At 45.8% G+C, this 24,270-nt stretch overlaps 1 protein-coding gene, 1 non-coding gene and 1 pseudogene across 3 annotated transcripts in view; 1 reads left to right on the forward strand and 2 right to left on the reverse strand.

Moving 5' to 3' along the window:
• Positions 1-24,270, forward strand: part of TNFRSF10B (TNF receptor superfamily member 10b) — a 35,930-nt gene that overhangs the window by 6,144 nt on the left and 5,516 nt on the right. The window contains exons 2-8 of one of the 2 annotated variants that reach the window (XM_028160411.2): positions 12,041-12,125; positions 18,310-18,423; positions 19,181-19,292; positions 20,188-20,261; positions 20,352-20,438; positions 21,030-21,061; positions 21,447-21,599. In XM_028160411.2, coding sequence (XP_028016212.2) covers positions 12,041-12,125; positions 18,310-18,423; positions 19,181-19,292; positions 20,188-20,261; positions 20,352-20,438; positions 21,030-21,061; positions 21,447-21,599 — 657 coding nt within the window. Of the gene's footprint in view, positions 1-12,040; positions 12,126-18,309; positions 18,424-19,180; positions 19,293-20,187; positions 20,439-21,029; positions 21,062-21,446; positions 21,600-24,270 lie in introns of both variants that reach the window. The other variant, XM_054717211.1, reaches the window with a different exon arrangement.
• On the reverse strand, positions 3,695-3,802 carry LOC114235137 (small nucleolar RNA U13). The gene has a single exon (XR_003621320.2). It is a non-coding gene; the product is annotated as a small nucleolar RNA U13 (small nucleolar RNA).
• Positions 16,647-17,507, reverse strand: LOC103295137 (uracil-DNA glycosylase-like; annotated as a pseudogene).

The raw sequence follows: 24,270 nt of genomic DNA on the forward strand, positions 1-24,270 counted from the left end.
TCCAGTCAGGGTCTGGTGCCTTCTTGAGGTCTGAGTTTAGCGGCACACAGCTTAGTCCACAGTACTCGGTAAGGGCCCTTGCAGCAAGGCTGGAGGGAATCTTTTTTGAGGTGTCCTTTTCAGTAAAAAACAAACAAACTCCAGGTGGTAGAGTGTGGATTTTGAGTTTTTCATTTCCTTGGAGGGTACTGTGAAAAGATTGCCCTCCAAGGAAATGATTATTTTCAATAAAAGCAATTAAGCCTTTACAACATTGGAATATGTTTCCTTTATATTGAAATATGTTTCCTTTATATTGAAATATATTTCCTTTACCAACTGTGGATCCAAAGAAGCAGGAGCCAAACGCATGGGGCATCATCCTGTAATTATCTCTAAAAGAGAAAGCTTATGATTCCAAAAGGGGTAGACCCGAGATTTAAAATGACTAGTGGCAATGCTTTTGGCTAAGGCAGTGGTCGGCAAACTCATTAGTCAACAGAGCCAAATATCAACAGTACAACGATTGAAATTTCTTTTGAGAGCCAACTTTTTAAAACTTAAACTTCTTCTAACGCCACTTCTTCAAAATAGACTCGCCCAGACCATGGTATTTTGTGGAAGAGCCACACGCAGGGGGCCAAAGAGCCGCATGTGGCTCGCGAGCCGCAGTTTGCCGACCACTGGGCTAAGGTATTTGAAGAGTTTCTACAAGTTCTGCCAGTTGAATCTTTTTTTTCAAATAGGTTTTTTGTTTTTTTTTTAATGGGGATTGAGCCTACAATCTGGGCATGTGCCCCATCTTGAATTGAACCCGCGATTTCTCAGTGTATGAGACGACACTCAGCCATCTGAGCCACACTTTCAGGGCTACCAGTTGAATCTTAATAATGCCGTTAGTGCGTTCAACTAACCCTGAGAATTGAGGATGGTAAGCACAGTGAAAATGTTGTGGAACCAGCCAAAGAGCACAGACGTGTTGGAGCACTTGACCAATGAAATGGGTTCTTTTTTTTTTTAAATTTCTTTATTGATTAAGGTGTCACATATTTGTCCTCGTCCCCCCATTCCCATCCCACCCCCCTCCCCACACATGCCCCCACCCCCCTGTTGTCCTTAACTGCTGGTTAGGCTCATATGCCTGCACACAAGTCCTTTGGTTGATCTCCCCCTTTACCCCCACCCTTTCCTACCCTCCCCCCGAGGCCCGACAGTCTGATCCATGCCTCCTTGTTTCTGGGTCTGTTCTTGTTCATCAGTCTATGTTGTTCATTATTTCCCCTAGATGAGTGAGATCATGTGCTATTAGAAATACACTTATAAGAACCGAAAATGAGACAAGCAATAATGGTTATGGTGACAGGCAAATGAATCGGTCTGTAGTGAGTTTCTTTCTGGACCAACAGTTCTTTTTGAGACCCAATTTCAATGTCCAACAGTTCCTTATGTGTACATGTCAGCACTGACATGAAATGGGTTCTTTGATCATTGAAGTTCAAGAGGAGTCCCCCAAGTAGGAATACTCTTCTCTAACAGGACTTTAGCCCCTGCAAAGGCATTTGCTTGTCTGCAAGCGTAAGCTTCAGTCCAGTGAGAAACCATACATATCATGACTAAAACTCATTTATATCCATGAGATGGGGGAAGCTGTATGAAATCTGTTTGCCAAACCTCAAAGGGTCCATTCGGCCATTTTAATCAACTTCCCTGGGCTGTGCTTTGACACTGAAGGTGAAGGCACTTTTTGCGGCCTTGTTAATATCTCCCCACCAATGTTTGTTCATGAATGCTATCATTTTGTCAGTGGACCAATGGTTTAATGCATGTAGAGTAGTCAGGAGCAGACATTTTAGAGTTCCTGGTAGGACTGGGTTGTTATTTAGTGCGAACCAGAGCTTTCTCTTCTTATTAAACCAGCAATTGTTGGATTTCCAATCTTGTTTGACCTTTTTTGAAGCCAATTGTTGGGATTCTCTGGCCAGTTTTTCTAAGTTTTCAACTGGGGAAACATCTCTTTGGACCATGACAGAGGTTTGACTGCTGCTGACACCTTTAAGGGCAGCATTCTTAGCAGAAATGTCAGCAAGGTGGTTTTGTTTAGCTTCCAGAACGTCAAGTTTAGAATGCCATAGAATCTTAATAATATTTCCCTGAGCCACTGGGGCCATACTATAGTCACTGCTGACTATATAGTATCCTAGGGGTCTATGGTGACCCCCATGTTTTGAGTGAGTAACCAACCCAAGGGCATCCCCATCCTTCTCATGCACAAAACTGAAAAGGGGGCCTAGCTGGGTAGCATAGTTGGTTGGAGCATCGTCCCACGCACCAAAAAAAGTTATGGGTTCGATTCCTGGTCAGGGCACATACCTGGCTTGTAGGTTCGATCCCCAATCGGTGCATGTACAGGAGGCAAATGATTGATGTTTCGCTCTCACATGGATGTTTCTCTCTCTCTCTCTTTCTCTCCCTCTCTCTCTCCCTCTCTCTCCCTCTCCCTCTCCTTTTCCCTCTCCCTCTTCCTCTCTCTCTCCCTCTCCCTCAAAATCAATAAAAATATATCCTTGGATGAGGATTTAAAAAAAAATGAAAAAGGGAATCTGATAGTTAGGATGCCCAAGAGCAAGGGGGTTTATTAAGCTCTCCTTTAAGCCTTTAAAGGCTATGTCACCCTGTTTCTCCCATAAAATTGGATTGGGATTGTCGTTCTTTAGTAAGATATTTAGAGGTTTTTGTCATAAGAGAGAGATTTGGGATCTGATTTCAGCAATACCTTACTAGCCCAAGAAAACCTTGCAATTGACACTTAATTTGGGGCCTTGGGAAACTTGGGACACCATGATGCTGGATCCAGGTGTAGTCCTTGATACAATATCAGATGTCTCAAATATTGAACCTGACTTGGGACAAACTGTAATTTTTCTTTAGAGACCTTATGTTCCTTTCAGCCCCAAAGTTCTAGCAGATGGATGCTATCTTCCTGTGAGGAGACCTGAGAAGAGGAGCAAAGAAGTAACTCATTCACATATTGCAATAAGATGAAACCTTTAGGGAAAATGATATCATTTAAATTAGTCTTCAGAATTTATGAGCAGTAAGAAGGGCTATCAGTAAAACCCTGAGGCAAGACTGCCCAGGTAAAGTGTTTTCCTTCCCAAGTAAAGGCAGAAAGGTATTGGCCATCTTCATCAGCTGGCATAGTAAAGAATGCACTGCATACAACAATTGTAAAGAACTTAGTTCCAGTTGGGATAGATGCTAGCAGCATATGAGGGTTAAGAACAACAGGTCGTCAAGGGATAGCAATGTGGTTTATTGCTCAGAGGTCCTGGACCAATGTCCATCCTCATCCCCTTGGCTTTCTCACAGGTAAGACAGGAGTGTTACAAGGACTAGTGCACAGAATAATAATGTTACCAAACCGGGACCAGGCCCGGAGCGGGTCTTCCTCCAGCGCTGGTAGTGTGTGGGTTCCTGACTTTGTCCAGGGGAGATTTCACAATTTGAGTCCAGGTGATTTGGGGAGTACATTTATTGCAGTTGGGGACAGTGAAACGAAGGAAGGGCTGAGAATAGAAGAAGCAACAGGAGAGAGCCTAGGTGGGGCTGCTTTGTTCTCTTAGAAACCTTATAGGGAAGAAGTGGGCCCACTAGGCTGCCAGGAAGTAAGTGTTTAATAACTCTCACCAGGAAGTAAAAATACAGTGACAGAGTGAGTCAGTGTGGGGCTAACTGTAAGCTGTCACAGGTTTATGGGGAGGCACATCCACACAGAGAGTGTGAACACCCAATCGTCACGCTTATGAACTAACTACAAAAGGATCAACAACGGGAGCCTCTTAAGGGACCTAGACAAAAAGGAACAGGTTCGGAGATATGAGCCTGTTGAGTTTATTTGAAGTCTCCACTGTGTGAGCTGTTTCATTACTTCAAGGCAGGGCTGTTTTATGACATGGGTTCAGCAACAAGTGCAGCACCAATGCCAATTTGGAGAAATTTCTCCAAGCTGATGAAGAGGAAGGATTGGGAAAGTCCCTGTAGTACCTCAGAGCGCCATCACTGGCAGGATCTTGAAAAGGCTGGTTATGTTACCGCATTAAAGAGGTCTATTTACCTGCATGCATCAAAGCCCAATAAGACACGAACAAGAGTTCCCAGCAGTGGCTCCCAACGTGGGGCACGTGCTTCCCAGGGGGGTAATTTGATTTTTAAGGGAGGCAATTCAAGAATGAGTTATTAACTGATTTATTATTATTTTTTTTACATTTCTTGTGGTTCTCGGGGCCTCATATACAGTATATAAATATACAGTATAGTGACATATTTATGCATTTCAGTTCCCTATTATATGTTTTGAAACTTTCTTTGCTATTTTTTCATATCCCTTCATATTATTATTTTTTTAAAACAGTTTCTTAGTGGTTTCTTTCTCAGTACTTCAACTGTCCTTTCATTCTTTTATTTTTCTCTTTCATGGATTCCATGTTCTTTGGAAGCTTGTTTAGACCAAGTTAATGGCCTTTTAGGCTTCCTCCACGTGAATAGGAGTTCACTTTTTGAATAATAAGAATTATATGTCAGCCCTGACTGGTTTGGCTCAGTGGATAGAGTGTCGGCCTGCGGACTGAAGGGTCCCGGGTTCGATTCTGGTCGGGGGCATGTACCTTGGTTGCGAGTACATCCCCAGCGGGGGGTTTGCAGGAGGCAGCTGATCGGTGTTTCTCTCTCATCGGTGTTTCTAGCTCTCTACCCCTCTCCCTTCCTCTCTGTAAAAACTCAATAAAATATATTTAAATAAAAAAAAAAAAGAATTATATGTCACAGGGAGGCATCAGGATTTTAGAGATGCTTAGGTGGGGCATGGCCAAAAAAAAAAAAAAAAAAAAAAAGGTTGGAAACCACTGGTTTACAGCAAAGAAAGTAAAGGTTTATTTTTAAGACATGGCCCTCACCTGGAGACACAGATGAGCTAATGTTCAAAGACCTGGCTCTCCAATGGCTTCCAGGGGATGGGTTGTATAGGGGAAAATCGTCAGTCATGGTGACTAAGGGAGTTGGGGTCCTGGTGTCTACTACTTGATTGGTGCAGGGGAGGTAGTCGTGGATCAGTGCATCTGGTGCCGATGTCAGCCATGACGTTGCTTTTTCCGGTTTTGCTGCTTTTCTGGGCCTGAAGGTGAAACACAACTGAGGCCTAGATGTTATCTCTAGTTTGAAGGAAACTCTGTCTCTGGGGTGCACAGACCCAAGGCTTTGTTCCTAAGATTATTTCATGCTGATCAGAACCTGATTGTCCTGAGAACTTAATGATTTAGGGAGTAGACATGCAAGGGAGAAGGAGGCAGGTGATTTAGGATGCTGGGTGAATCAAAAGGAAGAAGAGAAGGAAGAGAGAGCAGGGGGAGGGGAGAGAGAAACATCGATTTGAGAGAGAGAGAGACACATCGACTGGTTGTCTCCTGCATGCATTCTGACCAGGGATTGGGATTAAGCCTGCAACTGAGGTATGTGCCCTTGACCAAGAATTGAATCCATGATCCTTCAGTCCCTGAGCCGATGCTATAGCCACTTAACAAACTGGCCAGGGCAAACCAACACTTTTAAAGATAATTGTTTCCCCAGGGGAATGGGGATTATATGTGTGAGCTCGGACAGACATGGCCTGAGCAGCATTTAGCACGTGTGATTAGGTTGCATCATCAGCCTGAAAGAGGAAAGTGGTTAGATTGCATTAGGTTGCATCAGCCTGAAAGAGGAAAGTGTGACTCTGAGGGTCACAATAACACTGGCAGATTATTAGATGGGTGTGGTGGTAAGAGGAGGGAAAGGCATTTAATGTGGAGTCTAGGTTTTCTGACCTGAGACCTGGCAGAGTCATTCATGAAACAAAATCAAAGAGTAAATGGGGAGAAGAGAGCTTACCGTTTAGGAAATAAAAAAGACTCCATCCTCCCTAATCAAAGGCACTTAGGAGCAGACAGTTTACATCTGTCCTCAACTAACAGAGAGCCAGTAGCTTAAATTACCTTGGTCAGGGAGTTAGATAACAGAGACCCAGTTGGTGCTATTAGTGCCAGGCAAACCCAAGGACGGACAAAGTCGTCCTAGCTGGTTTGGCTCAGTGGATAGAGCATTGGCTTGGAGACTGAAGAGTCCTGAGTTCAATTCCAGTCAAAGGTACATGGCCAGGTTGTGGGCTCAATCCCTAGTAGGGGGCGTGCAAGAGGCAGCCAATTGATGATTTTCTCTCATTATTGATGTTTCTCTCTCTCTCTCCCTCTCCCTTCCTCTCTGAAATCAATAAAATACATTAAAAAAAAAAAAGAATGGACAAAGTCAGGGGAATAAATAATAAAGAAAAACAATTAGAGCCAGAAAAATCCAAGGTAGAGGTGAAGAGGTGAAGCTGACCAGAAAATGACCCCAAACCCCACTATAAGCTCATTTTGATTTATCAACATACTAGAGGCCTGGTGCACGAATTGGTGCACCAGTGGGGTCCCTTGGCCTGGCCTGTGGGGATCAGGTCAAAACCGGCTCTCTGACATCACCTGAGCAGTCCCAGATTGTGAGAGGGCGCAGGCCAGGCCAAGGGACCCTACCGGTGCGTGATCAGAGCCAGGGAGGGACGCAGGAGGTTGGCCAGCCAGGGAGGGACCGTGGGAGGGCTCCAGGGCATGTCCAGCCCTTCTTGCTCAGTCCTGATTGGCCAGACCCCAGCAGCAAGCAAACCTACTGGTCAGAGCATCTGCCCCCTGGTGGTCAGCACACGTCATAGTGACTGGTCGACTGCCCCCTGTTGGTCAGTGCACATCATAGCAACTGGTCGACTGGTAGACTGTCTGCCCCCTGGTGGTCAGTGCATGTCATAGCAAGCAGTTGAGTGGCTTTAGCATATCATTAGCATATTATGCTTTGATTGGTTGAATGGACACCAGTCACTTAGCATTTTAGGCTTTTATTATATAGAATTGAAAGATATACCTGAAAAGCTGATGAGTATTCTGATTGAGACCTCCCCTAAAATTCCCACCTGTAGAAAACAGATAAAAACCCTAGGACAAAGGCCCCAGTGTGCGCTCTCCTGTGAGCACCCTGCACCTCCCTTTCCTTGAGCACCTACTTTTACTTTCTCATAACCTCTGAGGGCCCTCCTCTTGTCTCACGTTTCTAAAGAGACAAAGCAGCTCCACCTAGGCTCAATCCTATTACTGTGATTTTGCTTCCTCTATCCTAAACACTTCATTTGTCTTACTGTCCCAAGCTTTAATAAACATACTCTCAAAATCACCCCAACTCATGTCTTGAATTCTTTCCTGCACAAAGTCAAGAACCCACACATTCCAAGATGTGTGGTACCTGCCTGATCCCTTTCCAGTGACAAATAAACCTGGACTGTACAAAATGCTAAATGAAGATTTCAAGATGAAGACCATAGAAGCATGGATCTTAAGAAAAAAGAAAGATAATTGGAAATATAAAAAAGATGTGGCCAATGTAAAGGATTGTTATTTTCCCTTAATTTTGTGAAATTGTACACTATCAAAAATTATATATAATTTAGGAGGTTTATAAACTACTAGAGGCAAGGTGCACGAAATTCGTGCATGGAGGGCGGGGTGTCCCTCAGTCCAGCCTGCACCCTCTCCAATCTGGGACCCCTCGAGGGATGTCCGACTGCCCTACTTGGATCAGGCCTAAACGGGCAGTTGGACATCCCTCTCACAATCCAGGACTGCTGGCTCCCAACTGCTTGTCTGCCTGCCTTCCTGATTGCCTATAACTGCTTCTGCCTGCCAGCCTGATCACCCCCTAACCACTCCCCTGCCAGCCTGATTGATGCCTAACTGCTCCCCTGCCAGCCTGTTTGCCCCTAATTGCCCTCCTCTGCAGGCCTGGTCATCCCTAACTGCTCTCCCCTGCAGGCCTGGGTCCCCCAACAACTGCCCTTCCCTGCAGACCCGGTCGCCCCCAACTTCCCTCCTCTGCCAGCTTGGTCACCCCTAACTGCCCTCCCCTGCAGACTTGATTGCCCCCAACTGCCCTCCCTTGCAGACCTGGTCCCTCCCACCTGCCCTCCCCTACTGGCCATCTTGTGGCGGCCATCTTGTGTCCACATGGGAGAAGCCATTTTGACCACATGGGGGCAGCCATCTTGTGTGTTGGAGTGATGGTCAATTTGCATATCACTCTTTTATTAGATAGGATAACTATGTTAATCCTAGGACATATTAATTCAACAGCAACAAGAATGGTGGGATGGTGTTGAATGTACTTATGTTGTTGTAAGTCTCCAAAATTTTGAAGATTTTTAAATTGATTTTTAGAGAAACATCCATGTGAAAGTAATACATCGATCAGCTGCCTCTCCTGTACATCCCATACTGGGGATCAAGCCTGCAACTGGGCATCCATCCTGACTGGGAATCAAACCAGCAACCTTTCGGTGCATAGGCTGATGCCCAACCAAATGAGCCACACCAGCTAGGGCTTAAAGATTTTTAAAAAATAATTATTTTTATTTTTAATTGATTTGAGAGTGAGAGCAAGAGAGAGAAAGTGTGGGAGCCCCTTTCACATCCCGCGTGTTTCAGGGTTCCCGTTCAGGTCCAGTTTCTGGAGAAGGCCACAATCAAAATGAAAAGAGACTGGAAAAGAGTTAATTTGGGTAAATGGGGGGCCAGGTGGGAGTCCACCTCTAGGGGAGGACTACCACTGCTCTGGCCTTTGCCATCCCTTTTATTGGGGTTCTGAGATACACCCATATACTTTAGGCAGGAAATTCCAATAATAGACAATCAGCAAAAATTTACATATGATTAACAGGTGAAAGTTGCTTTAACTACCAATGTCTCAACTAAACAATGAGTGAATAGCTGCAACCATTCAGAGCGATTAAGATTGACCAGCCTTCCGGATTCCCTTTTCACATTTCTCTATTAGTGAATGTTCGATTTCCGGGGAGAGAGAGAGAGAGAGGGAGGAGAGAGAGAGAGAGAGAGAGAGAGAGAGAGAGAGAGATTTGTTGCCCTATCCACTAATGTATTTGTTGGTTGATTCTTGTATGTGCTTCTCTTCTATGTGATTCTCTCTCATCATTGATGTTTCTATCTCTTTCTCCCTCTCCCTTCCTCTCTGAAATCAATAAAATATATTAAAGAAAAACACACACTTCTCCAGCTATCTTAATTGATAGATCCTCCCTCCCCCCAACTGGTGGGCGGAGTATGACATTACCAGCGTCTGCTGCCGGGACATTCCCGAGACATTGAACTACCAATCAGCACGTGCGGAGTGCCCTGGGGCCCACCCCTTCCCTTTCCGCCCTGGGGCCCACCCCTTCCTGTTCCTCCCCTCAAAAGGCATCTTCACCGCTCCACGTGTTGCTGTTCTCTCTCCATCTCTCCTGCGAGTCAGCCTGGTTGGGTCCCTCCTTTTTCTCCTCCCCCTCCTCTAATCCTGGTTTCTCTACCTCCTCTGTAATGAATCTCGCTTGTTAGTGCAGAATAAACTTCCTCTTTAACATGTCTTGGTCTCTGACTCCCGTTTCCTGCCCCTGGAACCTTACATTAATAGGACAACGAATATTGCCAGAGATAGAGACTTTTTGTAGTGTTAAAAGATTAATTTATTAAGAAGTCAGAATAATTATCAATGTGTATATACCTAATAATAGAACTTCAAAATACATGAAGCAAAAATCTACAGGATTTAATGGAAATTATAACAAGCCTTCCTCGGTAGTTGATAAAAACGATTAGATGAATAGAACAACTCCGTAAAGGTATAATCTGAACACTGTCAACCACTTTGACTTAATTGTCATTCATAGAAAAGGCTCAACATCTACTGAAGCTCAGTCCATTTTGGAAAAAATGATCACCTCTTGGGATGGTGTGGCAGATTAGGATTACCTAGGAAAAGGCCCGAGGGGATGTTCTGTGAGCCTGCTATGTTCTATGATCTAGACAGAGGATTTGGATTACATATGTGTCTGAATTAATAAGTTTATTGAACTGTACACTTAAGAAATACGCATTTCATTGTGGGTGTTCATTGTACACGTCTGTAAATTTTACTGAGTGTGTAAACATTTTCATAATAAAATGATGAGGGAAATAATTGATCAGAGACAGAGCCAGGAAACACAGGAGGGCCTAACACTGAGAGCAGAGAAAGGAGCCAGCACTAGGGAAGGCGGGGCCGGAAGGGCCGAGGGAAAGGAAGGGCCGAGGGACGCTCGCAGGAGAGCTCACCTGTCATCAAACACGAGACGGGCTTTTCTGTGAAGAGGACTGCGTTTCTCTTGTTGAGATACAGTCGGTAGAGCTGAGCTCAACAATCAACACTAGTTTTTATTCTAACTTTATTTTCTTAACTTTATATTCTAAAAGACTCTCAAATTTACAGAAAAGTTGCAAAAGCTATACAAAAATCTTCCTGAACCATCTGAAAACCAGTTGCTAACTGTATGCTCTCTACAAACAAGAACAGGCTCCTCCATAAACACAGTCTTCAAGTCAGAACATTAACATCAATAATTTACTGCTCATTTGCAAATTCCATTCAAATTCCTTCAATTCTTGTGTCATTTATAGCTCAAATCGTGATGCAAATCACTACATTGTCACTTTTCTAAGACTTTGGTATTTAATGGGACTCTGACAGGTTCCTTTAAGGACAGCTTGTAAGGCACATTTACTTTTTTAAAAATTGTGGTAAAATAATATAACACATAAAATGTACCATCTTAATTATTTTTTATCACATAATTAAGTAGTGTTAACTACATTCACATTGCTGTGAAACCAATCTCGAGAACTACTTCCATTTTGCAAAACTGAAACTCTATATCCATTAAACAACTTTCAATTCCCTCCTCTCAACCTAGCCCCTGGCAACCACCATTCTTTTGTGTTTATATACCCTGAAGTGGAATTGCTGAGTCATATGGTAATCTTATTTTTAATTTTTTGAGAAACCACCCTGCTGTTTTCCATAGAAGTTGCATCCTTTTACATTCCCATGAAGACTGCACAAGTCTTCTAATTTCTCCACAGCCTTGCCAACACTTATTTTCTTACCTTTTCTTTTCTAATAGTTGCCACCCTAATAAGTGTGAGATGGTATTTCACTGTGGTTTTAATTACATTGGAGGTCTTTGTAGATATTGTTATTGATTTCCAATGTATTATCATTGAGATCAGAGAATATACATGATATACTTTAACTTCTTTTAAGTTTATTTGGACTCAAAAAGTACCATGTTCACCAGAAAAGGATGTGTCTTCTGTAGACGTTGCACATCTGTTATGTGAATGTCAGTTAAGTCAAGGTGACTGACAGTGTTCAAATCTCTTAGGACTTTACTATTTTCATCAGATCATTCCATTAGTTGCTTAGAAAAGGATGTTATACATTCATTTTGACTCCATTTTTGCTTCATGTGTTTTGAAGCTTTTTTGTTGGGCACATATGCATTTATAATTATTATGACTCTCTGATGAATTAACCCTTTTACACAGCAAAAGGTCCTTCTTAAACCAATTTCATCTGATATTAAGATAGCACAGCAGTTTTCTTAGGCTTACTATTTGTATGATATATATCTTTTTTCCATCCCTTTGCATTCAATATATCTGTGTCTTGCTTTCTTAAATGACATCTCTAATAGACAGTATGTAACGGGGTCTTGTTCTTATCCATTCGAACCATTTCTATCATTGAATTGAAGTGTTTTGAGGATTTACTGATGTGGTTGCAATGGTGCTTACAACTTATGATTAACTTTGTTTGCACATGTGTAATGAATATATCTTGTTTTAGTATAAGATAAAAGAATATTGGAAACTTCTTCAGGCATGAGTTACTTGCTACTCTAGTCCCAAAGGCTAAGGGACAAACACGAAACAGAAGCATGAGAGTATACCATGGTAGAGCTGGAAGAAAGGTCCCAGTTCTTTTTGCTTTAGGTAGTTGGGGTGATGAGAATGTGAGAGGGGTCCTGGGAGGGAGGAGAATCAGGAAGCCACTGATGCCCGTCCCTGCTTTGTCCCCACAGGTCCCAGTGGCCTCAGCCACAGTCATAGAGCCGGACAGAGTTCTCCAGCAACCAGCTGCCAGCCTCCCAGGGAAGTGTCCTAAAGGTACATTCTAACACTGATCTTCAGTCCTTACCCGACTTGTCTCCAGGTGTTCCCAGCCCTCTGGTTCCCCAAGTTCCTGGTTCTTTATCTATAGGTATTTATTTATTAGATGGCTCCTGTGTGCCTGGCACTGTACTGCTGGAGGGCAGGAGGCCCCTGCCCTCCCAGAGCTGTTCTTCTGAGATGGTATCAGACAGACAGTTGAAGGTGACAGAGAGATGAGATAGGAACCGTGAGGATAATTGAGTGATGGGTGGGACAGAGACTGGGTTGGTGAGGTGTCTGAGGATGTGACTTTGACACAGAGAGCCACGCACAGTGGTCCTGAGAGGGCCCCCCAGGAGCTATGATCCCAGGGGCAAGGGGAGAGCTTGTTTGAGCAAAGCTGGGGGGCAACTGGGGTGAGTTTGGTGTAAAGAGGTCACAAGGGCAGGTGAGAGCAGATCACAAAGCCTGGACACTCTGGAGGGAGCCTGGACACTCTGGAGGGAGCCTGGACACTCTGGAGGGAGCATCGGTTTCACTTTTTGAGTGAGGTATTCAAGAAAGTAAAATATCTCAATATTTTGTGTTGATTAAATGTTGAATTGATACTATGTTGAATGTTAGGTTAAAAAACACATAGTTAAAATTAATTGGACCTCTTTCTTTTTCCCCCCCTTTTTTATTAAATTTATCGAGGTGACATTGGTTCATATGATCATGCAGGCTTCAGGTGTGGGTTTCTATGTTACAAGATCCTTATATTGCACTATGTGCCCACTACCCAAAGTCAAATCATCCCCCGTCACCATATATTAGGACCCCTTTCACCCCCACTCCCCTTTCCCTCTGGAAACTACCACACTGCTGTTTGTGTTCATGAGTTTCAATTTTATATTCCACATATGAGTGAAATAATATGGTTTTTAGCTTTTTCTGACTGACTTATTTCACTTAGCCTAATATTCTCAAGGTCCATCCATGTTGTTGCATATGGCAGGGTTTCATTCTTTCTTATGGCTGAGTAGTATTCCATTGTGTATATGTACCACATCTTTTTTTACCAGTTCTCTCTCTGGGGACACTGGTTGTTTCCATGTCTTGACCATCCTATATAATAAAGAGGTAATATGCAAATTGACCATCACTCCAACACACAAGATGGCTGCCCCCATGTGGTCAAAGATGGCCGCCCCCATGTGGACACAAGATGGCCGGCAGGGGAGGGCAATTGTGGGTGATCAGGCCAGCAGGGGAGGGCAATTGGGGGCAACCAGGCCTGCAAGGGAGGACAGTTAGGGGCAATCGGCCAGCAGGGGAGGGCAGATAGGGGCAATCAGGTCATCAGGGGAGCAGTTAGGTGTCAATCAGGCTGGCAGGGGAGTGGTTAGGAGGTGATCAGGCTGGTTGGCAGAAGCGGTTAGGGGCAATTAGGCAGGCAGGCAGGCAGGCAAGCGGTTAGGAGTCAGCAGTCCTGGATTGTGAGAGGGATCCCAGGTTGGAGAGGGTGCAGGCTGGGCTGAGGGACACACATCCCCCCATCCTGTGCACCAATTTCGTGCACCAGGCCTCTAGTTGTGAATAATGCTACAATGAACATATGGGTGCACATACCTTTGCGATTACATGTTTTCGAGTTTTGGGGCATATACCTAGAAGAGAGATTGCTGGGTCATATGGTAGCTCTATTTTTAATTTTTTGAGGAATCGCCAGACAGCTTTTCATAATGGTTGTACCAGACTACGTTCCCACTAGCAGTGAATAAGGGTTACCTTTACTTCACAGCCTCTCCAACACTTGTTATTGCTTGTCTTGTTGCTAATGGACACTCTTAACAGGTGTGAGGTGGTATCTCACTGCAGTTTTGATTTTCATTTCCCTAATTGCCAGTGAGGTTGAACATCTTTTCATATATCTATTTGTTGGCTATCTATATGTATTCTGGGGAGAGGTGTATTTTCACGTCCTCTGCCCACTTTTTGATTGGGTTGTTTGTTTAGTGCTGCATTTTATGAGTTCTTTATATATTTTGGAAATTGAACCTTTGTTGGAGCTACTGTTTGCAAATGTCATCTCCCATCTGGTTGGTTGCCTCTGTTTTGCTGCCAGTTTCTTTTGCTGTGCAGAACTATTTAGTTTGATATAGTTCCATTCCTTTATTTTTGCCTTTTCTTCCCTTGTCTTTGGGGTCAAGTTCATAAGGTGTTCTCTATGACCAAAGTCCATAAGTTTGGTACCTATATTTTATTCTATGTAACTTACTGTTTCAGGTCTTATATTTAGGTCTTTGATCCATTTTGAATTAATTGTTGCATACGGGGAGAAACTGTAACCCAGTTGCATTCTTTTGCCGTTTTCCAGCACCATTTATTGAAGAGACTATCTTTACTCCATTGTGTATTTCTGGCTCCTTTGCGAAAATTATCTGTCAATATGCATGTGTTTTTATAGCTGCGCTCTCTATTCTGTTCCATTGACCTGTGTGTCTGTTTCTCTGCCAATACCATGCTGTTTTGATTATCATAGCTCTGCAGTATAATTTGAAGTCAGGTAGTGAAATACCTCCAGCTTTGTTGCTTTTTTTCCCCCTCAGGATTGCTCTGGCTATTCAGGGACCCCTTTCTTTTTACTCTTTTTTGAAAAAATGCTGGGGTCTTTCTAGAAGGGTTCAGGAATCTGGCGAAGGGGCTGCTAATAAATTAATAAAAAGACTAGAAATATAAATTTGGAATACATGGGGGACCAGAGGAGACCTTGCTTCAGTAACCAAGTTCTCCGAATCTCTGGACCCCTAGCTTTTTATTAACACAAATTGCCCTAAAGCAAAGCAGATATACTTATCAAAGGTAAGGTTTGTTATACAGTAGGCATTGTCAGGTTGGGGGAACTGCCTTCGCCTGTCAGGCAGCAGGCAATAATATATGCAAATCTTTAGGTTTGGGGAAATGCTTTCAGCTATTCCAGCAGGCAATAATATGTATCTTCAGCCCTGCTGAAGCCTCAATGTCCACCAACCTTTTGATGAACTTCTTGCATTTATGACCTGCTGGAATTAGCCCCCAGCATTAAAAAAATATTTTTTATTGGTTTCAGAGAAGAAGGGAGAGGGAGAGAGAGAAACATCAATGATGAGAGAGAGAGAGAATCATTGATTGGCTGCCTCTTGCACACCCCACTATTTTTTGTCGTTGTTGTTTGTTTTTTTAACTTCCACAACCTTTTATTCCCAAACTCTAGCAAGTTTAACTTTGAGCCCAGCTAACAGCATCTCTAACAGGACCTAGGATGGAGGTTCAGACCTAATAAAGATGGTCTCTTAAACAAAGGATTAAAAAAATAAAAAACAGCCCTGGTTGGTTTGGCTCAGTGGATAGAGCGTCAGCCTGCAGACTGAAGGGTCCCGGGTTTGATTCTGGTCAAGGGCACATGTCCAGGTTGTGGGCTTGATCTGCAGTAGGGGGCGTGCAGGAGGCAGCCAATCAATGATTCTCTCTCATCGTTGATATTTCTCTCTCTCTTCCTCTCCCTTCCTCTCTTGAAATCAATAAAAAAATGTATTAAAAATATAAAACATCCACATAGAAATAGAACTGTGACCTCCTTGTTTATAGGTTGATCCTCAACCACTGAGCCACGTTGGCCAGCATATAAGTATTTTTTAAAAGAGCGAAATTCTCCAGTGTTGCAGAAAATGGTAACCGAAAGTGATTTCAGTCAAGAAAAAACAGCATTTGGCATTATGCTGCCTTTTCTCCCAGTTCAGGATACACATGGGAGAAAACCATCTCCCTTCTTAAAAAAATAAAACACCACAAAACCCTTTTTCCTGTTGTTCAGCTTCCACAGCTTATTCCTAGAAACAACCCAGAGAACAATATAAACAAGGCCCAGCCCACTTCTCCTGGCCTCTGCCAGTCTAAAGGCTCACAGCAGGGATTGTTCCTTGGGAATTTTCTCCTCTGCTACGATCAGGAAACTGACCCCTAATTTCTGGGAACTGGCAAAAATAAATAAATAAATAAATAAATAATCCCATCTCCTTCCAGGAGGGGCCTGAGGTCTCTGTAAAGGATCAAAGGGCCCTGGACCTGGCCCATGTGCAAAGGGAGTCTTTCTATATAAAAACACCCAACACCTTATAACCTAACGTTTAACCTGCAGGTAAAAGCGAGTGGCAGCTGACTTAAGATACTAAAAAGCTGCGTGTCTCACCATCTTTAACCATAGAGAAAGCAGAGGGGAGCAGAGTCCAGAGAATTTGACCTCCTCTCCTTTCCAAACACTTGGACGCGTATTCTAGGCCAGAGCCAAGTTGCAAAGACAGACGCGTGGTGGCAGAGTACAGTCTCTGCCCGGATACAGCTGCCGCTCCCGGGCGGCCGGCCCATGGCCACTTCACTGAAACGTTCTCCCTGGCGCGCATAGTGCTTAGCGATCACTCAGACAATTATTTTCTCAATTCGACTTTGTCACTGACAAATACTTCAATAGCAGCTTCTAGAAACTGCCCAGAGGGCCCCCTCCCACCCAGTTCAGGGTCACAGATCCTTCCAGCTGATGGGCTCCTTGCCAGACTTTTGCAGCAGCTCGTTGGTTTTCGAGCAATGCCTGCCCCCAAAGAACCCTCTGTACGCAGACAGTGGGGAGGGTGGGCGGTCTGCAGCACGTGGCGGCGCTTCCTATCGATGGCACTTGGCCTTCTTCTGCGCACAGGAGCCCCAGAGCAAGAAGACGAGGCCGCTCGAGTTCTGATTAATTAGCCAGGACACAACCGCATCGGTCAATTGCTCCCAACCGTTCTCCTTATGAGAACTGGCCTGATGCGCCCGGACGGCGAGGACAGCTCTGAGTAGGAGAACACCTTGCTTGGCCCACCCGGATAAATCCCCGTGGCCAGGATGCACAAAACCATCCGTGTCTGCAGACAGCTCTTTACGAATGTTTTCCAACCGGGGCGGAGGTGCAACAGAGCCCATGAGCGTGGTTGGGTCCATGATATGGGTCCTGTCCCAGGATGACAACCTTCTCTTGTGTTGCACATTTGGGTTCAGGTGAAAACTTGATGTGGGGTTGGAGAAACAGTGTAATGTCTTCTTCTGCAACAAATCCCATTAGCTTTATAAAACACGGTTTTACGAACTCTCCGCTGAGGTGCTTCTTCCAACTCTCACCCAAACCCACGGGCAGGTTGCGAGCCGCGAGTCTAAGCAGGGCCGGGGCCTTGTTCTTCTGGATGCGGACCAACTGCTCGGGGCTCAGCTGCGATGCGGTGGTGGGTGGGCGGGGCTCCTCCTGCTCGGCCCGGGCCTTCTGGGCGGGGCTGACCGCTGCATCCCCCTCTCCTCAACTAAGGCAGCCACACCGGTCCAGGGTCGGCAGGCTCGGGGCTGCGGGCACATCGCTTACTGGCGGGGGCTCGGGGAGGAGGAGTAGTCCGTCTTCTGGCGGATCATCCCGAAGCCGCCCGGGGTCCCGTGAGGCTGGGGGAAGTGAAGACGCGCCGCCCTGGACCCTAGCCTGGTGCAGACTGTGGCGGTCCGCAATTGGTGCCAACGCATGCTCCCACCGAGGGGGTGAGCTTCAGTGTGTGTGTGTGTGTGTGTATGTATGTATACACACACACACACACACACACACATATATATATATTAGAGGCAGGGTGCATGAATTCGTGCATGGGTGGGGTCCGGCCAGCCTGGCCAGGGGGAGGGGACATGGGCGGTTGGCCAGCCTGCCTGCTGGTGGTCAAACTCCTAGTTGAGGGGACAATTTGCATATTAGCCTTTTATTATATAGGATATACACTGAGTGGCCAGATTATTATGCGTTCAGAGATCGTAATAACCTGGCCACTCAATGTATATTTTTTTAACATAAAATGTCCACACTAGGAATCGAGCCTAGTGAGCCATGTACCCTCACTAGGAATCAAACCGTGACCTCCTGGTTCGATTGGCTCAACGCTCAAACACTGAGCCACATCGACCGGGCTCTTTTTACTCTTTTAACATGGCAACTATGAATTTGAATTTCATGTGTGGCTTGTAACACATTTCTGTTGGCAGTGCTGGTCTAAGGTATGTGAGTGGATTTTCCTGTTTGGGTTCCACTGATGGCCGAAAGAGGCATCCCTTAGCCACCACTGCCCGCCTCCAGGAGCCCCGTGGTCATTCACTCACCAGATTCTCTCTCTGTTCCCAGGATCCTATCTCTCGGAACACAGCAGAACTTGTATAGAATGCACTGAAGGAGTGGATTACAACAGTCATCCCAACAGCTTGTCTTCTTGCCGACCCTGCTCTAAATGCCCTCCAGGTAGAGATGCGGACCTCATGCCTACTGTTAGGGCGCCGGGCAATGAGATGATAATTGTATGGAACGGGGGATCAGAAACCTAATTGCCAGCCCAGCGTGGTCTTCATCATATCCTGTTTCATGATATGACTTAGGCCAATAAAATAAAATGAAAACAGAAATTATTTCTATAATGCATGCCACGCAGGAGGGACATCTTTTAAACCATCAGGTGAAAGTGGTGGGAAAATAACCTGTCCCTTGAAGGGAGGACTCTAGGGCCACATCGTGGAAGGCGGGGCCGAGTGGAAAAGTGCTGGTTTGGGCCGGGATGTGGGACTTGTCCTGGCCAGACCCCTCTTCGCCCTGAGCTCCCTGGCAGGCGCTCCGTCTTCCTCAGCCATCACGGCCTAAGGCCCCTCTGCAGGGTTAAGTTTGCGAAGTCACCCAAGGGTCCCTCCCCACCCAGGGTCTCTCAGGTTATACCCGACCCTTCTTAGTCACCCTGTGAGCCAATAGATATTTCCTCTCAATCCTGATGTAATAAGTAAAGAATCATGGTCATCATGGTCTTTTTTATGCACGCGGTGGTGGCGGGCAGGTGACCAGTGGCTGTCCTTTTGGCACCTCACAGATATTGCTGCAGAAACTAACCCTAACCCTCAAATCTATGGCGCACTGAGTGAAGCCGAGTGTGTGGTGGGGGTTGGGTGGTGAAAAATGGTTTGAGGGACATGAGACGGAAAAGTATCCCCTGAATCTTATCCTTTATCTTCAGATAAAGTAGAAACAGCTCGGTGCACCAGGACGAGGGACACCCAGTGTCGGTGCAAGAATGGCACTTACCAGGATAAGGATTCTCCTGAGTTCTGCCTACCGTGCAGCCCTCGGTAAGACACGGGAGCCCGCCTTGGCCATTTGCGTGACACGCTCCCCCTGCAGCACCCTCTGCCCACCCCTCCTCAGCTCGGTTTCCCTTTGCCCCGGCTGGCCTTTCTACTGAAGCTGCTAGTCAGGGCCTATGAGCCTGTCAGTGGCCCATGCAAAGCTATAGGTTTTCTTACTACCAGAAGGAAGGAATTGTGTACCCTGCAGCCATACTTGCAATCATCTTTATAGCAATTCAATCACAAAATGTGTGTGTGTGTGTGTGTGTGTGTGTGTATGTGTGTTTTAATTTTTTTGTTTTTTGGTGCCGGCATGAGCCCATGAACACATAAGTGTTCACAGCCAAATCATAATGAACCGAGCCTGTAGCTCCTTCAGGGGTTCCTCAAACCCCTGCACCAGCTCCGCCACCTTCCCCCAGGGCCCTGTTCCCTTGATAAGACTGTGTTTTCCCTGTTATTGGGATTTAGGGGCCAATAGTAACGTGCTCTTTTACAGTGTGGCTGTGCTTGGTGGGGACAGTCAACAGGGGGAGGACAAGAGGGTCCTTGTTTTGAGGGTTGACTAGAGAAGGAGGCTCAGCTTTTGGCTGGAGTGAGCTGCTTCCTCACTCGTGCTCCCCCTGCAGGTCAGGGGAGCTCAGTGCAGGCCTTATAGAGAAGGCCCAGCTCCTGTGGGTACAGCTCTGAACACTTAACTGGAGCCCTCGAGGGCAGAAGGTGGCATCAGGTCCCTCCTGAACCCGTCAAGGGGGTGAGAGGGCCCGTCGGGCAGACAGGAGAAGGCTGTTCTTTTCCCACTCCCCCCGCCAGGGGACACTGGGTGGGGGGTTGCTCCTTCTTTCTCTTTCTCTGACCGCACAGAACCCCTTCACATCCTCCCTGTGTTTGAACCTAGGTGCCCTGATGGCAAGGTCAAGGCCAAGGCCTGTGGCCCCTCGAACGACCTTGAGTGTGTGGACCAACAATCAGGTACCCAGGACCATGGGGAGGCCCCAGTTCCTGGAGAGCCAGTGACCACCAGCCTGGAGGCACACACTGCTGCTCCCTCTCTCTCCTCAGGCATACCGTGGTGGGGGATCCTTCTTATCTGCATCTTGGTGTTTCTGGTGCTGGGCGTATGTTGTTGCAGGAGCTGTAACCTTCGAGGTGAGGTTGGCGGGAGCGATGGGCGGTGCTGGCACTCTCTGCTGTTCCCTCACTTCCCGCTTCGTTTCTTCAGACAGAAGGGCCCGCCCCTCCGCCTCCCAGATCTCTGGGTCTTTCTGGCCTGGCTGTGATCTTGTTCCCTGGGATCACCCCTCTACCTCCCTCCTCACCTGCACCTCTGGAGGGCCGGCATCGTATCAGTCCCCCTGTCTTGGGGCTGATGGTCACCTCCTCTCCCTGCCCAGTCTGGGAGGGCAGGCCAGTTCTTCACGTCCGCAGGGCCCCCAGCCAAGGCAGAGGGGTGGTCAGAGCCTCAACTGGGTGACAAGAGTCAAGAGGAGAAGGTCAGGGGTGGGTTGTTGTGCAGCTTGGGTCAGAGCAGAACCCAACAGAGATTTGATAGGTGTTTACTTTTACTTCTTTCCCTCGTTTCTTCCCCTTCCTGAGGGTGTCCCAGAGTTGGATTGCCCTTCCCTGTCACCAGGACCAAGGCCTCTTGTCAGTGTCTGAGCCCCAGCCCATGCCCTTCCCAGCAGGGAGACCCTACAGAGAGGGCTTCCGCACGCTGAGACCGACACCCTTCTCTTCCAGGTTCCGGAGCGGCCACCAAGAGCAGGAGCAGAGTGAGTGGGTTTCTCCAGGCTCTGGGGCATCAGGCCCTGAGAACCGCTTCCTGCCCAGAATAGGGCCCTGGGTGGGCGTGGCCCCAGTTTGTCCTGTGCTGCTATCCCCGGCTCTCTAACGTGGCCCTGTCCTTCCCGTTGCTTGTGACACCCAGACCCACAGCCCTGCACTCCGGGCTGTGGGGGTGTCAGGCAGGTATGCTAAACCCCCTTAGCACAGCACCAGGGTCCTGGTGCTAACAGCAAAGTCCTGGATGTGCTGAGCCTCTGCCAACCTGAGGGGAGGGGAACCTGGGAGGGGCGGGGTAGCAGAACCTACGTGTCCCCTGAGACCCTTCAGGGAGCCTGGGTGCGGACTCCTGAGTCAGCTCTTTTCCTTCCCAAGGGCTGGTTTTGTTTCTCACGAACCCCAGAAGACCCTGAGGCTCTGGACAATGCCCACAACCTGGCCATAAGCAACAGAGACTCGCTGTCCTCTGAGCAGGAACAGGAGGAGCTGGCCCTGGTACAGCCCGCAGGAGAAGCACAGCATCTACTGGTGAGTGGGGGCGGCCATGCCAGGCCTGGCCTTTGTGCTGGCCCAGGACTGTGTTAGAAGCAGGGAAAGGCCAGTGCTGGTCAGGACTGCTGTCCTGGGGAAGGATGGTTCAGGGAGATCAGGACCCGAGGGGAAGGGGCTGCACTGCAGGGAGCTGTTAGCTCTGTGGAATGGCTGGGTCTTCTTATCTGTCCAGATGTCACAATATCCAGAGTCCGGTACAGGCAGGCACAGGATGGCGCCCCCATCTTTGTTGGCTGACTGAATGAGGACTGCAGATAGTCCTCTGTGTAGTTGTAAAATAATTTAGTAAGCCATTCCTTGTAACAATAGGAATATCAGACTTATTACAAAATTCCTATTACATCGAACCTATCTCTGTATATTAAAGCCTAAGTGATGGGTCGCTATGATGTGCACTGACCACCAGGGGGCAGACACTCAACGCACAGGATGGGCTCCCTCATGTCTGGATGGGGCCTGCAGGGATTGGGCTGAAAAGGCTCTCTGACATCCCCCGGGGTGTCCTGGATTTCGAGAGGGTGCAGGCCAGGCCGAGTGACCCCACCCGTGCATGAATCCATGCACTGGTCCTCTAGTATGATAATAAATCTTAGTCTAGATACCTAATTCTATTTGTATGGTGGCATTTAGAAGTAGAATTTCTGGGCCCACACACGTGCATACAGTTTTGGTTCATATCAGTTCATGAGTTTTAATATGACATTGAGTGGTAAACCTGTAGAAATACTTAATTTTTATTCCTCAGAAGCTTAGGAAGTCATTCCCCTGAACGTAAGATGAAATTCACTAATTTTTTAGAGTTTTTAAATTTACGATCATTTTTAGCATATAGCATTGTTATCCAAATGGAATCGATTTTGTGACCTGATGTGACATGCGGAGAGTGAATTGTTCTGAGTCGCTGTCTCTTTCCTCCAACCCCATTTCACAACAGATTCTCTCATTTCCCTCGCTTTTGGCTCCTCCTTTATCAGATGTGAAATGTTTACAAAGACTTTCCTGTTCCCTTTGTTTCTTTCCTCCATCTACGGTATGCTCTTTTTAACATGTTTTTTAAAAATTGATTTTAGAGAGAAGAAGGGAAAGGAATAGAGAGACAGAAACATCAATGATGAGAGAAATATCGATAGGTTGCCTCTGGCATGCCCCCTAGTGGGGATCAAGTTCACAACCCCGGGCATGTGAATTTTACATCACGTGATCTCTTGGTTCATGGATCAATGCTCAACCACTGAGCCACACCAGCCGGGCTACAGTATGCTCTTTTAAAATATATATATTTTTAAATACATTTTTATTGATTTCAGAGAGGAAGGGAGAGAGAGAGATAGAAACATCAATGATGAGAGAGAAACATTGATTGCCTGCCTCCTGCAGGTCCCCCACTGGGGGTCAAGCTCGCAACCCAGGCATGTGCCCTTGACTGGAATCGAACCTGGGACCTTTCAGTCCACAAGTCACTGCTTTATCCACTGAGCCAAACTGGCCAGAGCACAGTATTCTCTTTTAAAATAAAGTATAAAAGGAAGGAAACAAACCAAAAAGGCCAATAATCCCTCTATCCTGATTAATCACTTCTCACATTTTTTAAAGTAGTGCTTATCCACAGTGAGAAAAAGTAAATTGTACAGAAAGGTTCTCAGGGAGTGGTAGAAGCCTCCTGCAGTCTTTCTTCAGCCCCCTCACTTTTTTATTTCAGGTAATTATGAGAGACAATTCTTTTTTTCAATGATTTTATTTTGAAATTTTTATTATTTTTTAATTAAAAATTTTTATTGTTTAAAGTATTGCATATGTCTCCTTTTCCCCCCATTGACCTCTCCCTGGCCATTCCCACTCCCCACTCATGCCCTCCCTCCCCCCTACTGTGTCCATGGGTTATGCTTATATGCATGCATACAAGTCCTTTGGTTGATGTCCTACCCCTCCTCACCACACCCCCTCCCTCCACCTTCCCTCTGAGGTTAGACAGTCTATTCGAGCTTCTATGTCTCTGGATCTGTTTTTGTTCACCAGCTTATGTTCATTATATTCCACAAATGAGTGAGATCATGTGATATTTATCTTTCTCCGACAGGCAAGAGAATTCTTTGCTGAAATATTTGTGCATATGCCATCTATATACAATACTCTACCAAATGAAACTTTTTAATATCTGAGAGTGCACATACCTCTTCCTTACCTTGCCAAAATATGTTATTTCTACGCATATAAAATTTAGAATTATTTTATAAGATTTTCTCCACCCCATCTCCATAGAAGTCATTGGAACTTTAAAAAAAATATATTACCTTACATTAATTCAGGAAGAATTGAGATCTTTCAACATTCAATATTTTTATTATCAAGGAAGATAGCACTTCAGATCGGGGGTTTTATTATGACTCAGTTAAGATTTGTGTTTTTCTTCCAATTAATTCCTATTTCTACTAAAAGCTGTTTCTTTGTATCTTATGTGTTTTTCGACCCTTACTGGTTGGATCCCATTGCAATTCTGTTTTCTAATTTATTGTTTCTAGTATGTTTATTAACATTCACCAAGATATGCATTTACTTATTTATTTATTTTTATTTCAGAGAGGAAGGGAGAGGGAGAGAGAGAGAAATATCAATGATGAGAGAGAATCATTGATCTGCTGCCTCCTGC

Source organism: Eptesicus fuscus, chromosome 6 (assembly GCF_027574615.1).
Source record: "Eptesicus fuscus isolate TK198812 chromosome 6, DD_ASM_mEF_20220401, whole genome shotgun sequence".
NCBI classification, from domain to species: Eukaryota; Metazoa; Chordata; class Mammalia; order Chiroptera; family Vespertilionidae; genus Eptesicus; species Eptesicus fuscus.